The following is a 16,662-nucleotide window of genomic DNA, read 5'->3' on the forward strand; positions in this document are numbered from 1 at the left end:
CTCCTCCTCCCCACGCAGCTGTACAGTGCTGTCTTTTAGCTACGTGGTGCCAGATGTGCCGACTTGCACACATCTCATCCACATCACTTCTCCTCTCTCTCATTTTTTTCTTCTCCACCTCACCAGCCCATCCAGAACCATAACCCTTGGATGCTTCTCTACTTCATCTCCTTCCTGCTCATCGTCAGCTTCTTCGTGCTCAACATGTTCGTGGGGGTGGTGGTGGAGAACTTCCACAAGTGCCGGCAGCACCAGGAGGCAGAGGAGGCCCGGCGTCGGGAGGAGAAGCGTCTGAGACGCCTGGAGAAAAAGCGCAGGAGTAAGGAGATGTACCTGTCTGGTCGGTAGACTGCGTTACAAACCAAAATCTTTCTGAGCCCTGCCTGCTCCCAAAGCAAGACTTTTCATTTCTCTTTGATTTTGTTTCCATGGGATTCCAAGAGGCTGTTTTGCTTCGTTACTTGGTTGGCGGTACCTTAAGTCTCAGGTTGCCAACACCCTGGAATTGTCCTCTACAAGCCTGATGTAAAGCATTACCTGTTTACTTGGCTGGGGAGCAAACTCTCCTCCAAGCAGAGTCCTGTAGCAGGAACTGGCAAGCTCTGCAAGGCAAAGGTGTCCCTAACGCTCCCAAGCACCAAGCGGAAGCTCGTGGTGTGACTGAGGGATGCAGTGAGTAAACAGCTGCAATGCTTGCTGTGCATGTGAAGGCCGGTTCTGAGGGTATCCCTGAGGCTTAATGTGCCGCTTGCATACGATGATGGTGATGGTTTGATTTATCAGTTCTTTTCTTAGCCCAAGTAGTTGTGATGCTTTTTAGCGTCCTAGTGCATGGCCCCGCATGCTACAGCTGTGATGCATGAGGGCATGAACATACCAAGAGCCCTCAGATGGGGCTGTCCAGAAAAGCCTTCTTGGGAAGATGTCCATTACAAGAGATGCTTGTCCCATCACAGGCTGGGGGAAGTCCTTCAGTGCTACATGCTGGCACTCTGTTTATCGTGCAAACAGTATATGTGCAAATATTGGCCAGATGCAGGACCATTAAGGTGCAACAGAAAATCTTTAGCTGAAATCTGTTTCTAGTGTACTCAGTAGGAATGATCAGATCAGACCAGAGAAACACTGGAGTATGTGCTCCTTTCATCACTCAAACCTTCCCAGGGTTTCTCATGTATTAATTCTCACCTCCACTTCTCCTTGGCAGGCTTCACCAGGGATAAACCTATAGCACCTGGAGGGTATTACTAGGGAAACCCCGGGAAACCTGCCACAGTAACTTCCCAGGCAGCTCGAGCAAACAGAGATAGCCTGTGTTAGATGGCATGCATTTTGCAGGAGTAAGCAAGGAGACTTGGCCACTGTGATCAGGGATAAGGCTGGAGTGCTCCTGGCCCTGCTTGCCAGAGAAGTCTCTTTGCCTAGCACTGTGCTGTGTGTGAATTTTCTTGTAAGGATATAATATCTCGTTGTGATTAAATGGCTAGTTGTCTCCCAAACATCAACCTGTAGGTATTCATTCTAAGCAGGGAAATTGCATTTAGATTGAATAGTCTTTTGTCTGGCTGTAAAGACTCAGCAATCAGAGGTTTTGCTGACAGAAACCCCATCCCTAGCCAATTTCCTCCATTCATTCACACAGTTGAATCAGAAGTCAGGCAGCTCTATCCCTTGCAGCTCCACTCCTGCTCTTGTGCTTCTCTTTATTAGAGTCACAGGAGACCTCAGCACTAATTTCTGCACCCTCAGGGCCTTAATGACAGACTGACCTGGCACCAGACTGAAGGCCAAGCCCATTTTGTGTTAGCTAGTTGTGAGTTAAGAAGGTGGGTTAAAATCAAACCTTGGTCAGAGTAGCCAGTCACAAACAGCCTCTGAATCTCTTCGAAGATTTAGAAGAGTTTAACTGCAATTTCATTTCTCTTTTCCCATCTTGTTCTTTGTTTGGGGCTCCAGCTAGAATTAGAAGAGGAAGCCCTGAAGGCAGCATTTCAAGCATGATAAAAGCAATCTGTTTCAGGCTTCCTGAAGGAGAGGAGGAAAAGTCCTCCTGCATGTGCAGTTCTTCTACCTCAGAGTGCTGACTCAAGAAGATGCTCGGATAAACTCAAAGGTTACATGCAAAAAAAATAACTTCAATGCAAAGAACATAAAGCATCCTTAGAGAAAATAGATTGAGGCACAGGTAAAGTGGTGTAGCTTATCCACAGCCAATTGTTGTCCCTCATTAGTAAGTAAATCTTATTACAAGTACATCAGTGGCTCACTGCTAGTCACTGAAAAGAGCCAGTCCTTGTCAAAGTGATGGACACAGTTACTCTGTCCTTTAGCCAGCTAGATATAGATAAGATGGAGTCAAGAAGATGCCTTGTGCTGCAGACCAAAGCACTACAGAGATATAGGCTGTAACAATTCATTGAGAACACAGGGAGGAGGACAGCTTTCTGGAAGGGGATCAAGTCCAATAGAGCAAACAAGAGTCTAAACATTTGTTCATGTGCAGGGCTTCTGGGAGGTTATGTCTGATCATCTGGCTCTGAGATCTCCTACCTGCCTCTGTTCAGCCTGGAGAACTCAGCATCCAAGTTTGTGTTGTTAACGGGGCAAAATCAAATATCAGATACACGTATTGGAAGTTTGTTGTATAGATTTGAATGTTTGGGGTTTTTTATTTAAATGGGAGGAGTTGTCTCCTCCTGGGTAACTTAGAAAGCGATTGTATTTGATTTCAAAATAAGGAAAAAGGAGCAGTCTCAGAAAGATGTGAGATGTGGTTGGTGACGTGTGGCTGTGAGTCTGCTGGAGTGTTGGTGTGCGTGTGCTGGCATGGGACACTGCACAGTGATGGGTGGAAGAGAGCCCAGTCCCCATGGGACAGAATGGTGCACAGGAGACTGGTGGTCCTGCAGAGGAAGCAGGAAGCCATGATGGGCAGCCTAGCCGTGCTTTTCCTTCAGCTGCTGTTCCTACCTGAAGAGATAATAGGGGAAAGAAGCACTAGGGCTGTTAACAGCAGCCTCTGTCCATCTGGAGTTGCCCATCTGTGTGCCACCTTGTCGTTGTGTCCTTACTCCTTTCTGTTGTGATGCCTTCCTGTGTGTGGCGACCCTATGTGTGTTTCTGTGTATGGAAATCTTTGGGCACCTGTAGGTTCCTCCATGCAAGAATGCACCATTTGGGCATAATAGGCTGCAGCTCAGGAGTGGAAAAGGTTTAAACCTCAGCTTGTCAGTGCCCCATCCGAGCAGATCTGAGGCAAGAACTGTAAGATGTGCAGGTTGGGTGCAAGAACTGTAAGATGTGCAGGTTGGGTCCAGGGTTTGGACTCAGCTGAGCATGGCCAGCACTGAGAGGAGGGAGCTGCCCTTCTGCTTATCATCAGTGTCCTGACAGTGCCCTTCTGGGTGCTTGTGGTGACATGGACTCATCAGTTCCTGTCCCTTTCTCCTCTCCCATCACCTCTTGGTGAGTGCTTTTGTAATCCATGCACTGCAGACGCTGCTCATGTGCAAAATAGGTGCAACAGCTCTCCAGCATGCAGTGGGTTTGCCAGTTAAGTCTGCTCACATGAAGGGAAAAAAAGAAAAAAAGAGGGCAGGGGGTTGAATATGCCATAGAAATGTATTTGATGTGTTTTTTAAAGATAGAACTGCATGGAGTACTTTTTTTTGCAGAGATAAACTAGAATATTTTTCTGACACAGTTCCTACCTCCATCAGCTCTATCTACCACTTAAATAAGTGTGCGGTAATTTAATCATCCTGCCACTCCTCAGCCTTTTAATGAAGTTCTCAGAAGACACCGACTGAAAGCAGCCTCCCCAGATTGAAGTCTTTGATTAAAGTCACATGGATCAGTTTGATCTTCTCTGCCTTCAGCACACAGGGCCAAACCCAACCCACCTGCAGCTGGTGAAGCCAGCAGCTGCTGAGCAGAGCGAGGTCAGGTCAGACACAGGCAGTACCCTGGGCTTCAAGGGCTGAAAGCGGGTCTGGGGGACACTGTGTGCCAAAAACGGGGCAGGAAACTCCAATTGTGGCATCTCCCAACACAGAGCCGAGCATCTGGGCTTTGTAGAAGCAAGAGGCTGGTTTTCTTTTAAGACCCAACATAGATACCTTTCAGAGCACTGACTGTAAGCCTTCCTCTCTAGGGATGAGCAATCATGGGCAGCACACAGTGGTATTTAAATTAGCCCATCTCAATGCCGTGCATCCAGCAGAAACATCTGAGCTGTAACTAAAAATTCAGGCACTGCATATCTTAGCGTTTAATATTTCCAACTAGGGAATTATCAAACCATCTTGCTTATTTTTCCAGGCAGCTGCAGGTATAGAGCTACTGTGTGCCAAGCATGCTTATAAAGCCATTAGGGCTTTCTAATGTTTCATGCAGAGGAGAATAATGGAGGAGCTTTAGCAAGCAATTGTAATGCCAACCTAAATGGTTTTTAGCTGAGAGACAGTGCTTCATTAATTTTTATGTCAGCAGAATCGCAAGCAAAGAAGTTTAAATACTCGTCAGAGAGGTGAGTTCCAAGCATTAGCCAACATTCAGAAGTGGAAGCAAGACAGGACTGTGATTTTCCTTTTGTCTGTGTTTGATGGTGTTCCCCTCCCATGTTTCCACCAACTCAAACCATCAGCTGCAGCTGCAGGGATGCTTGTCTGCATTTGATGTTTGTCTGCCAGTTGGCCGGCTGGAGTCTGGTCACAGAAGCTGTTTCTGTGGAGCAGCCAGGCACAGGTTGCATTCTGCCTGCTCTAATTAATGATGCATTCAGTGTTCCCTGTTTGCAGCGCCCAAGTCCCCACCGTCCAGGTTCTGCAGAGCCCACCTCTCTGGTTGAGCAGGCTGTAGCTGCAGGTGTGTGCAGTGAACACTTCCACCCAAACTGCTGGAGGGTCTGAGCTGTAGTGTAGCTACGTTGACTGATCTCTCTCTGCTTTCACCCTCTGCAAACCTTTTGCCATCATGGGATTGCCCCAGCCTAATACCAGCATCACCAAGAGCCCTTCCTGCACTGCCCTGCTGACTACCATTAGCCTCGCATGAGCAGTATCTCCTCTAATGGACATTGCATGGGTTGCTGCACTGAGTATGACAATGTTGTTGCATGTGTTTCCAAGCATTGCCAACTGTATCACAGACTGTCTTTGTATGTGTACGCCCCAGGAGATGTTTTTTTCATCCGTTAATCTGGCTTCAGGGGTGCAGAGCATACTAACCCTGAAAGGCATTCCCTAGGGCTCCCTCATCCTGGCTGAAGCTAAACCTGTCCCAAGTTTCATGGGCAACCAGATGACCAGGGGTAGCAGGGTATTCAGATACTGCCCACCACTGCTAGTGTTCTTCTGAGCTCTGTTCAGCTCTTCCCAGAAGTTGTTTTCTCAATTTTCCAAAAAGACATTTACAGGGGGGGGGAGAAAAAAAAAAGCAACAAACCAAGTGTGTCAAAATTCTGAATACACACAAAAGCATATTTTACAGACTTTAGTAATATTTTGTGTTTTTATTATTGCTTTTTAGACACACCAGATCGGCCGAGCTCAATAGCAAAGAGAGTCCAAGATGGCCAGTAGGACTTAGGCACATAAAGCAGCATGAGAATGGATTCAAAAACAGTTGTGTTTTCTTTCACCTTGTATTCCCACACCCTTCAGCAGAAAAAAAATAAGTCTGTGTGACCTCAGTCTGAAGGAAATGCTTTCAGAATGCCTCCACTCCACTTTCAACTGTCATAAAAAATAGAGTAGTTGAAAGAGAGCAGCAGATTCCGTTTCCTTTTATCTCATTTATTTTAAGGTTTTGGACTCTAATCTGGCATTAGTTGCACTACCAATAAAAAAATCAAAACCAACTGCATTTCAAGAGTCACTCCATCTGAAAGATATTAACACGATGAGAGGAATGGATTATGTATTTCACGAGGGCGCTGAGTGCTTTCAACTTCATTTCCCTCCCTGCTTTTAAGGTGAAGCGACACCCTTTTTCCCAACTGTTCCTACACTTACAGCTGAATTTGCTGAAATATTTGCAAAAATGCCCTTTTTATTATGAAGAATCCTGCTCTGGCACAGTGTGACCTAACACGTCTCTTCCACTTGCAGAACTTACACTAATGCTGAGTTTGACCTTGAGTCCACTCTTGGAATATTTACGTTTCTTAACTTCAGAGAGTCCATCTGAGTGCCCTCAGCCAACTCATGGTCACAGCCTAATTTAAGAGATGCATGCAGTAAATAGAATTCAGTCATGGGGCAGCGTCCAAACGCTTGCCTTGGGACAGCCCTGCAAAATTGGTCATGTGCAGAAGTTTCCCTATTTCAAAGAGAAGAAAGGAGCCATGACCGGAGGCAGAGAGATAAAATTAATGCAGTCAGAGCCTGAACGTTTTCTAGATGCAATCATGCCCTTGTCATATTTGCAGAGGATCTTTTCCTGATGGTCTCTGTAGAGAGAAGCGCTGAGCACCCCGCTCCATTGCTGGTGATGCTGTCCTGTGTGCTGTAACCCTCACGCATGTGCTCCACTTCGCCACCGGCGTCGCTGTGTTTTCTGTAGACCTCAGTGACACACCAGAAGCTTTCTCATGCAGATGTTGAGCTCAGGTTATGCTTTTCTCTTACTTACACGTAACATGTCAACAACTGGTTGAGATGTGTTGGAGTCCCGAGCAACAAGACCTGCCCTGGGCCTTTTTTCTAAACTGGAGTGGGAGCTTTGCTGGATTTGGAGCTTTTTGGTTCTCATTTCCATCCTGCTTGCCACCCTTCCTGGTTTGTGACAGAGTCTCATCACATGAAGGTTGTCCCCTAGCTTGAGGCAGAGCAATAAGAACAGGGAACCTTGGGGAGAAGAGGACCTGGCTGTCAGTGCTGTGGGGGTCCTTTAAGCAGACCCAAGGAGTTTGGCTCAGCCTGAGAGCCCCACTGTGGTGCTTGAAGACCTCACTGCTGAGTAGAGGTGCTTTGCCTTCCATCAGGTGCTCCGATCAGTTCTCCCAAGGACTTTGCCTGCACTGTGTGTGTGCAAGGTGTGGTTGTGAGAGCTGCCAAGCGAGCAGCAGGGCCTGTGCTCATTGCATTGCCTTTCCTTGTCTTTTCCTGCAGAAGCCCAGCGCAGGCCTTACTACGCTGACTATTCTCCAGCACGGAAATACATTCACACCCTCTGCACCAGCCACTATCTCGACCTCTTCATCACCTTCATCATTGGAGTCAACGTCATCACTATGTCGATGGAGCACTACAACCAGCCAAAGGTAAGAGCCATCTGTCAATGTGTGAAACGCAGACACGTGGGCTCAAAACTTTGCTTTTGCTAAGAAAACACTGGTCCAAATGTTTTCTCTCCTTATCCCAGCTCTGACTGACTCTCAGACTATAAAACAGTTCTGTGTTTTAGTCCAGGGTTTTAGAACGTTCTGTTAATGGATATAACAACGAAGCTAATGCACGCAGGGCAATGCGTTTTTCAATGAGTTTGAAATAAACCAATTCTAAGTATAGCCTTTCTTGTTTTTTTTCTTCACAAATCCTCAAGTCCTTTTTTCCAAACTTCTGGTATAAATCACATAGCCTGTACATTTGCAGCATATATGAACCTTGCATTGCATTATTGTTCATGGAGCTGTGGGCTTAGTGTTTGCTTTTTTGCTGTTGCACGTTCTGCCAGGTAACCTGCAAATGTCTCCTGGGAGCTAAGCCAGGGGGCACCAAGCCACAGGGTAATGTGTGTGTTTTACACCAGCAGCCTGAATGCTGTTCTGCCTCCATCGTTCCTTTACATAACAGTCTCTGTTTCACGTGTAAATGTTATTTATCCAGATGAGATCGTATTTATACTTGTTTTACATTCACGTTTAACAGCGTGGTGTAAACCTGAAGGCAAACCATCACAAATGGTCCAAGAATTCGGGCTTAGGCAGTGAGCTTTATATGAGATAGAAAATAGCACCACATTCTTTTAACTTAGCTATTCCATTTTAGGAACAGACGCAGGGAGGGTGAGTGGTGCACTGAGGATTTCTAACATCTGAAAAACTTTCAGCTCCTGTTCCCCAAAAATCAGCATTTAGAGTCAGCAAAGCACAGCCATCACACCGGTGTGAGGAGAACAGCTTTCCTGTGGTTTGAGGCTTCCTCTGTCAACAGAGCATAAAAGCCTTTTTCTCCTCCTCTGATGCATTTTATTTCCAACTGTGTCTGTTTTGAAGTTCATTGTTGTTATTTTCTATTGTAAGAGACCTGTACTTCATTTAACTTAATTCCGCTTCCCTCCCTCCTCTCTCCAAATCCTTACTCAACCAAAGAGCTGTTTTACTCTGCAGCTATCTATTTTAAGATCCAAGCAAGATTCTTTTGCTATTGTTGGCCTCTAATTCCAATCAAATCCATTATAAACACTCATCATCTTGAAGTATAAACACTGTGGATTCCTGACTTCCGAGAGCAGCTCTATAGAGAGTGAACATTGCACCAAATATGGATATATTTGCCCAGCTTTAGAGATGTAACATTTTTCAAGAAGGCAAGACTTAATCCATCTCCAATATTATATATTTTTCCTGAGTGCTTTAATCAAAGCCATTGTCCTAAGGATTGCCATGCAGGAATGAAACCATCCATTAAGGCCGCTCAGAAAAAGTAAACTTTTTTAGTGGGAAAGTGTTGCAGTTTTCTCTCTGCCCCGGACCCTGAGCAATTTATGTAGTGAAGTTGGAGGACTGATGGCTCTTACTGTTCTTAGCACATCTAATATTAGTGCTTGTGAAGGTTTGGTCTGCATTGGTGTCTAATACTGTGTTTTGCTGTGTAATTTAGGGCAATTTTGTACCAGAGTTCTGCAGTCTGTTACATCACTAGTTCTTACATCTCTGTGCTTTCCTACCCTTGTGTCTGCCAGTCCCTGCGCACTGGATTGAGGAAAGGGCAGATTGATTTAACTGTTGCCTCTCTTTGCAGTCTCTGGATGAAGCCCTGAAGTACTGTAACTACGTGTTCACCATCGTTTTTGTGTTCGAGGCAGTCCTGAAGTTGGTGGCATTTGGTTTTCGAAGGTTCTTTAAGGACAGGTGAGAGTATTTTAAACTTCTTTGTAATTGGGACAGAGCTGTAGTGACCCAGTTTCAAAGCTAGCTGCTGAATAAATGTAGCATCACTACAGTAGTACCGCATGCTGTGCGCAAGGGAAAGCAAAGGGCTGCCTCTCCATGGGTGCAAACTTCATAGCATGGGAACTAAAAATCCTAAAAGCAGCTGGGACTGCTTTGCTGAGGGAATTCAGGAAATCCTACAAAATTCTAGACCCCCTCCTTCTGTCATTATCTGCTCTGTCAGACCTGACCAGCCCAGCCTCGTGGTCAGAAAACCTGTTGGCATTAATGTAGTCCTCAGAAGAGTAGTTTTGGCAGCATGCTCTCACAGAGTTCTACAGGCAAGTCTGTTCTGCTGCTGGACCCACCCATTCCATCGGTAGGCTGCTGGCTTTAGAGAAGCCCTTGGCAAAGGTAAAGACAGTTGTGTTCAGCCCCACTGCCTTCAGATCCTAGCTTCAGAGACCTTCAGATCATATTCTACCATTCAGCCAGAAGCAATTGTGTGTGAGAGCACATTATGGTCTGGCAACTTGCTGGGGAGCAGGGTGAGATCAGACACTTTTCCACAAAACCAGTGGGTTTGGTTCATTTACCGTGCCTGGGTGGTGGAAGCTGCTATGAGCAACGTTGCTTAAGAGGGAAATTGCATTGGAAAGACACTCAGTCTCACATCTCACTGTATTGCAGTACTGGTGTGGAAGGTCCTCAGCAATTGTTAGGCTGTAAATCAGTAAAGATACTCAAGTGGAGTAATTTAATTGAAGGAGCAGGCGACACAACATGGTAGCAGCTGTGCTACATCACATTGAAGGTACATCTAGCCTAATATCTTGTCCCTGCGACTGGATACCAAGGGGCAATAGCAGCCCCAGCATTGGCAGTAGCACTTCCCAGCATGGGATCCCAGCCAACAGCAGCTTGTTGCTCAGGGCTGTGTGCCAGCTTCAGTGAGTTGGTTTTATACCACATAGAAGATCACGGGCATAGAAGGTACAACAGCAGAGAGACCTTTGGAATTTGCTTGTGATTGATTTTAGAAGTTAATTCTCTGTTTTTGGGTGGCTGTCAACATGCAATTAATATTTTTTTCTTATTGTCCTTCCTCTCTTTGTCTATTAGATGGAATCAGCTGGATTTGGCCATAGTTCTCTTATCAATTGTGGGAATCACGCTGGAGGAAATTGAGATGAATGCTGCACTGCCCATCAATCCCACAATAATACGCATCATGCGGGTGCTGAGAATAGCAAGAGGTACGGCCTGCTCCGTAGGTCTTCAGCCATCCCTCCAGACACTCCAGGAAACGGTTTGGCCATTTGTTCTTCTAGTCCTGCTGTTTCAGTTTCAGTATGAAGACAGTTAGGAGATAAGCCTGCAGAACGTTGATTCAGAAACAAGCCGGGTGGGGTTTTGTGGGTGTTTCAAGAGGTGTCTCAGATTGGTCTGTGATTCAGACCTGGGCTCTCTGTCTTTCTGTGCCAATACCAGACAAGATCAGAAACTGAGAGAGAATCACCAGTGGTGGAGGATCGAAGTTTGAGATGATGCTTTCTCCCCAGCAAAGTGTCTCCCCCTTGGTCTCCCATTTTCTTGCTAGGGCATGCTGGAGTTTTGTGATGTTGGATTTGTTTCACTAGTGTCACTAATGTTAGTTGTTGTAGGATGTAGTAGGGATGTTTGGATTTTCGGTGGGCCCTGCCAGGATGCAGTGAGCTCGCCATCTCTGTGATATGAAAGCAAGAGAGATGGGACCCCTCATTTACAAGGTCTGAAGCTAGATTTCCTTGCTGGGTTCTTGAGATGTTTCCCAGCTCTGCTTAACAGGATTTGGTTCTCATTGTAGTGCTGAAACTGCTTAAAATGGCCACCGGAATGCGAGCTCTCCTGGACACAGTGGTACAAGCCCTTCCCCAGGTAAGCTCCCAGACTTCATCCATGCCTGGTTTGTTCCTGCTGACAGACTGTGCCTTTTGGGCCTGGGGATGGCTCTGTGCCATGGGACTTGGTGGGCACTGGAAACCAGCTGGGAAGGATGTTCAGCTTTTTCCACTGCCACCAGCACCTTGATAGAAGACTTTTGCCTTGTCTATAGTCTGTGTTAGATGGGAGAAACAGGATGGTAGAAAAAGAGTTAACAGAGAGCGTGTTGCTGTAGGCAGAGCTCTTCTAAGACACAGAATCCACTGAGAAGTTCAGGAAAGACCAGAACAGACAAAGAAAGCTATTGGTGAAAGCTCTAGAACGAGTTAGCTTCCAGCTCAGCAGGTTTCTTTGGAAGGCAGCAACAGCCACATTTATTGACATGTATTGACAGAGGAGCTGCAGACTTTAAAGCCAAGTGGGAGACGAATTTCTGAGTGTTAAAAACCTGAAGTGAGGTCTCAAATCACTGAACTCTCATGTGCTGCAAGAACAAAGATTCTGCCAATCTTAATGGCACTTGACAGGATCATTCAAGTGTTCAGTTCCTGGGACTACTTTTTTAAGGATCAATTTATTTGGGGGGAGGAAGGGGGGAGAAAGAAGGAAGTTTTGCTGACTTGTACTCCTCCCCCCCAAAAATTTGGAGTGCATCAGAAGAAATCCAAGAAGTTTAGGGCTCATTTGTATTTAAAATCTTACAGTATTTGTGTTCTGCTGATTTGTGGGTTTGGTGTTCAAATTCCTGATCTTCCTGTCTTTAGAGTTCAGCAGCCTACACATTCCTATTTCATGTAGGAATATATAGCAGGCAGCACTGGAGGTGGGGAAGGGACTCTGGATTCTTTTGGATTTATTGACTCCTGAACAAGATGGTATGAAGATGCTCTGAGATCAGAAAGGAAACTGTGCTGTGCTTTGTCCAGAAACGAGTGCCATTATGGGGTCTCAGGACCTCAAGGATCAAGCAGGGAATCAATAGGACTAGTGTGTGTAATTACCCAAATAAACCTCTTTGAGCTAGTTGCTATGTGCGGGATCTGTTAAAAGGAGCTAGGAAACAAGGGGAATTTCTTTTTCTTGGAAAGGCCCATCGACTTTTCATCACTATCATGAAGATGTTTCTAATGTGAGACATTTGCCATTTGGTATTCGGATCTCCTTTTCAGTGAAGGAAAGCTCCATCTTGGCTGGGACTGAAGCATGGAATTTACCAACTTGACCCCTGTTTTGGCATTTCAAGAAAGCTTTTGGTTTGTGTCTATTATTTTTCTTTTGAAAGCATTGTGATTACAGAGTGTATTTTCTCTCCTTCATTCTTTTCTTTCCCCCAAACAATAGGGTGGCTGCAGGCCAGACTTTTTGTTTCCTCTGGGTGTTCTTGCAGCTAACATTCAAACTGAAGCCTCTTCTACAGGGAAATCCCCAGGGATATTCTAAGCAGATCTGGTGCCGATAAAAATGTCACTTTGCTCATCAGTGAAATCCTTCAGATGAGCAGGGAGGTTTTTAGAGACCTTTTCCACAGTGGTCACTTTTCATAAAGCTACAGTTTTCATTTCAAAGGCAGGGGAAGAGTTCCTACTCCAGTGATTTTAGCAGCCTGAAACCACAGCTGGAAGATCCTCACTGAATGTACATAAGTGGCAAGAAAAATTGATTTTGTGTTTATTCATTCAGGGGAAAATTCTTCATCTGGTGTTTGTAGAATGCCCTTTTATGGGCTTACAAACATAAGATATTACCATTCCAGTTCTCATTTTTTTCTTTTTCTTCTGGTTAACTTTCATCAGCTTCTTATTCGGTTTGATTCAGCAGCGGAGGGAGCCTGAGTAAATCCTAGAGAACCAACTATCCTCAGACCTGGGGGACGTGGCCATTTTGATCCAAATTTGTGGATGTCATAAAACAGGCTGAGTCTCTTCTCTTGGAATACAGACTGACCTTGAGCTTCTGTTTCTAGTGCAGAAGGACTTCCTGCCCTGATGCATCCTCCTGTTCTAGTAAGCTGTTGTCTACTCCTGTACATAGCCCCTCTCCTTCACCAGGAGACTGAAAAGAAATCAAATAGAGGAGAACAAAAAAACAGAGGCAAGAGATACAGAAAGAGCAGTCAGGGAAAGATCTCAAAATGGCACCATCTTTGTCCACCATCTCCATTCCCTCTTAGCCCCAGAAAGTGTTTGGGGTAGTTTGAATCAGTCATCACGTCCCTGCTGCAGGCCATCTCTGCTTGTGCTGTCCTGGTTCTTTTAACCTCCCCCCCCAACACAGTCTTAGGACAGCATCTCCTTTTCGAACAGGAATCCATTTTCCAATTTCACAGCTGGTTAACTGAGAGGTTAAGCTAGTAATGGGGCCAGGGTCACCTAGAAAGGCACTGTCAGCCTCAGCTCTGACCTGTGGTGCACTCTTTTAGAGAATAACAGAAGCCTGTCATGGACTGTAAGGCACAAATTGCTAAAATCTGCTGCATTGGTGGAAACTTGAACTAGATGCAGTGTTTTAAACCAAACAGCTAAAAACAAAGCTGGGTTAGCACGACCAGCACTGACATCACCACTCAGACATTGCAAGACCCAACTCAGCCAGTTCAGTGCTGTTCACAGATTGAAAACTTCCTTGTGACCACAGAGGCCAACTCCCAGCATAACACAGGGAGCCTGAGCTCCCAGCTGGACTTCTGTGTGTCTTAAAAGCCACCCTATCTTGTGTAAGGATGGGAAGCGTTGAGGCATCGGCCATCCACTGTTGGTGAAATGCATTATTCCAATAGGTGTGTGCTCTTTCTGCTAAAAAAAATCTGGTGTCTTCAATCTGAATTAGGCATGCTTGCTTTTTTCATTGGATGTTACTTTGCTTTTATCTTCAAGAACTTCTTTTTGGAGGTAACAAGAGAGAAAATAATCTCTTGCACTCTCACAAACAGAAGAGCATTGAACTCCTTATTCTCTCAGTATGAAGCATGTTTTCAAGACCCATTTCACATTTTTTACTCTGAGCTCTGGCCCCATTAAGATTATGTAATGAATTACACCACTCAAGCTTCAGCTGGCTATTTACTTGCTTATATGGCTGGTGGCTGCATTGATTTTGTACGCAATGTCTGCACCGTATGACTCCTATTCAACAGTAATCTTTCAGTCTCTTTCACATCCCCGGCCCCTCAATGTACAATTCACTCTTTCTGCAGCATGGTCGGCCCTTGACCCTCAGACTCATAGCTTTGCATTTGGCTGAGTTAAGATGCTTATTGTGTGAGTGGTCCCCATACCGAGCAGCCCAGCTCAGTCAGCACAGCATTCCCAGTATCAGTTGCCAGTAACCTGCAGCCAGTGCTGAGCTGCCACCACTGCTCCTGACAGCACAAAGTGGAATCCAGCCCAGTTTGCCAGCCTGGCTCTACAGTGCCAACAAGAGGAAAATGTGGATTTTTCCTATCAAATCTTGTTTGCAGGATTAGCAGCAGACACAAAGGGAGCAAAGGGTGTCGGTTTATCCCTGAGCTTTTTGATGTCATGATTTCACTTCAAGCAAGTAACACAGGGTTTTTAATCCTGAAGCAAATGAGGCAGTCATGGAATTACAAGGCACAACTGAACAGCTACAAGGACTTATTTTCCAAGGCGGTCTGCATAGCTTTGTTTTCTTTTTTCTTATGCTCATCTGCACCACTCTAATTCTGCTGCAGTGACTGATTTTCACCGCTGTGACGAGGATTGAGATCCAGCCCATCTATTTAGACAATCTGGGCTCTTTTTCCTTCCTTTTTTCTTTTTTTCCACTTGGTCTGTGGACAGCACATTAATTAAATGCAGGACTGTCCAGCATACCTCCTCCTTGTCTTCAAAGCTTGGAACTCCCCCCATGTACAGTCTGTGCCAAGAAAAAAAGTGAAGAACTGCTCGTCCTATCCGTCCCCTGAAGGACAGCCTATAGTTTGTTTCTGTCCAGGAGTTCAGCTCTTCTTAGTGCTGCAGTTTCTGTGCTTATCTGTAGCTCTTGAATATGTTTTTTGGCATTGTCTAATGGCACTTATGGGACATGCACAGCAGCCTGCTTTTGCCAGGAGCTGGAAACACAATGACTGTGAAGCAAGAATAGAAATGTCTTAGCAGCAGGCGTTTCAGTTGAGTCTGCTTCTGAAAGATGGGTAGGTAGGTATGTGTCATGCTACACACTGGAAAGCCTTGCAGAGCAGCCTGAGAGATATCCATAGAGAAAAGAAGCAGAAATCACTAAACAAGGAAACCACTGCTCTGCTGGCTGGTAGCACTGGTCACTGTGGGGCTCGGTGGGTATGCAGTGAGGGGAGCTCATTCCATTCAGCTGGTGGCCCTGTATTTGCACCACTCAGATGATCACAGCCTCAAGCTTGTCTGACTGGCCCTTTTCCACTACTCCTGGAATTCACACAAATGGCCTCTCTTTTCCAGGCAAATACATCCATTTTCTCTTGGGTTTAATGCACAAATTAGCCTGTGTTTTCTTGCTTCCAAGCCTATTGCTCTCACTGAAGAGCGCTGGAAGGAAGATGAGACTCACGTCCTTGGAAAGGATTGGCACAGGCTTAATTTTATGAGAAATTGCTCTTGACAGGCATCCCTGTGTGCATTGCCTGCGTGGCCAACTGAAATGCCAAGGTGTGGGCCAGTGATGCAGAAATAATTGATGTCAGAGCAGGAAGCGGCACGAGAAGAACCTCAGTGTGTCTCAACCAGCCACTGCAGGAGTGGGACACCAGAAGACAAATATTTCATCAGTGCCTCATACAGAGCAGGGAGAGCAGAGACCAGCGGGTGCTTGAAGGATTTGGGCAGGATCACAGGGCTGGCAGTGCAGCAGAGGAGTGGTGGTGCCCAAGTGCCTGGTATCAGTGCATTAACAGTGAGCACAGTGACTTGCCCGTAGCACTTGGCATCTCAGCATCCCCAGGGACCTCCCACAAGGGGTGAACGCCACTGTCTGTGCAATATTCAGATTAGGACCAGAGGCACAGCAATCCACAGGGGAACTGGCCTTACTGGTAGCAGTGTGATCTAATACAGAGGGAAACTGAGAAACGGAAGAGCTCAGTTCTCATCTGTTATATCCCATTGACAGCGAGACTGGCCTGTGTCCAGAGGAGTGTGCCTCACACCTCCTGCAGCCCAGCATCACTTTGTGTCACTTGGGAGGCGCAGCACTTGCATATCAAACTAACAGAGCTTGGTGTAGTTTCTCTGCAGCCCTGTGCTTGCAGATGATGGCTTTTTACTGGCATAGGTCAGAAGTTGGGTTCTGACGGGACATACGGTGGTTCCACGGTCACTTAGGGAGAGGCAGAAAGCTAATGGCAGAGGTGTCTGCAAGAGCTAAAGCAGAGACAGCCTTCCCAGGCCTTGCAGGAGTGGTGGGAGAAGGGTTTTGCTGGAAGCGTGGAGGGTAGAGTTGCTTTCCTCACTGCTAAGCAGGGTTATTCCAGGACTTTTGCAATGGTAGACCACAGATCCAGCCGGAATGCGCTGTATTGAAGGGAGGGAGCTCCTTACACGGGGCCTCCCTGCTCCTCTGCATGGATGGGATGGAGAGCTCTGCCTCTCTGCCCGCAGAATCCCCTGCCCCAGGCACACACACTTTAGCCAGCAGCAGATAGCAGCCAG

General features: G+C 46.1%; 1 protein-coding gene across 12 annotated transcripts in view; it reads left to right on the forward strand.

Annotated features, from left to right (window-relative positions):
• CACNA1H (calcium voltage-gated channel subunit alpha1 H) overlaps positions 1-16,662 on the forward strand; it is a 200,957-nt gene that overhangs the window by 168,925 nt on the left and 15,370 nt on the right. For 11 of the 12 annotated variants that reach the window (XM_048961289.1, XM_048961277.1, XM_048961278.1 and 8 more), the window contains 5 exons: positions 127-340; positions 7,113-7,264; positions 8,967-9,076; positions 10,220-10,353; positions 10,944-11,014. In XM_048961289.1, the coding sequence (XP_048817246.1) occupies positions 127-340; positions 7,113-7,264; positions 8,967-9,076; positions 10,220-10,353; positions 10,944-11,014 (681 nt within the window). The remainder of the gene's footprint in view (positions 1-126; positions 341-7,112; positions 7,265-8,966; positions 9,077-10,219; positions 10,354-10,943; positions 11,015-16,662) is intronic. The other variant, XM_048961279.1, reaches the window with a different exon arrangement.

The sequence above is a fragment of the Lagopus muta genome, chromosome 15 (assembly GCF_023343835.1).
Source record: "Lagopus muta isolate bLagMut1 chromosome 15, bLagMut1 primary, whole genome shotgun sequence".
In the NCBI taxonomy this organism is placed as follows: Eukaryota; Metazoa; Chordata; class Aves; order Galliformes; family Phasianidae; genus Lagopus; species Lagopus muta.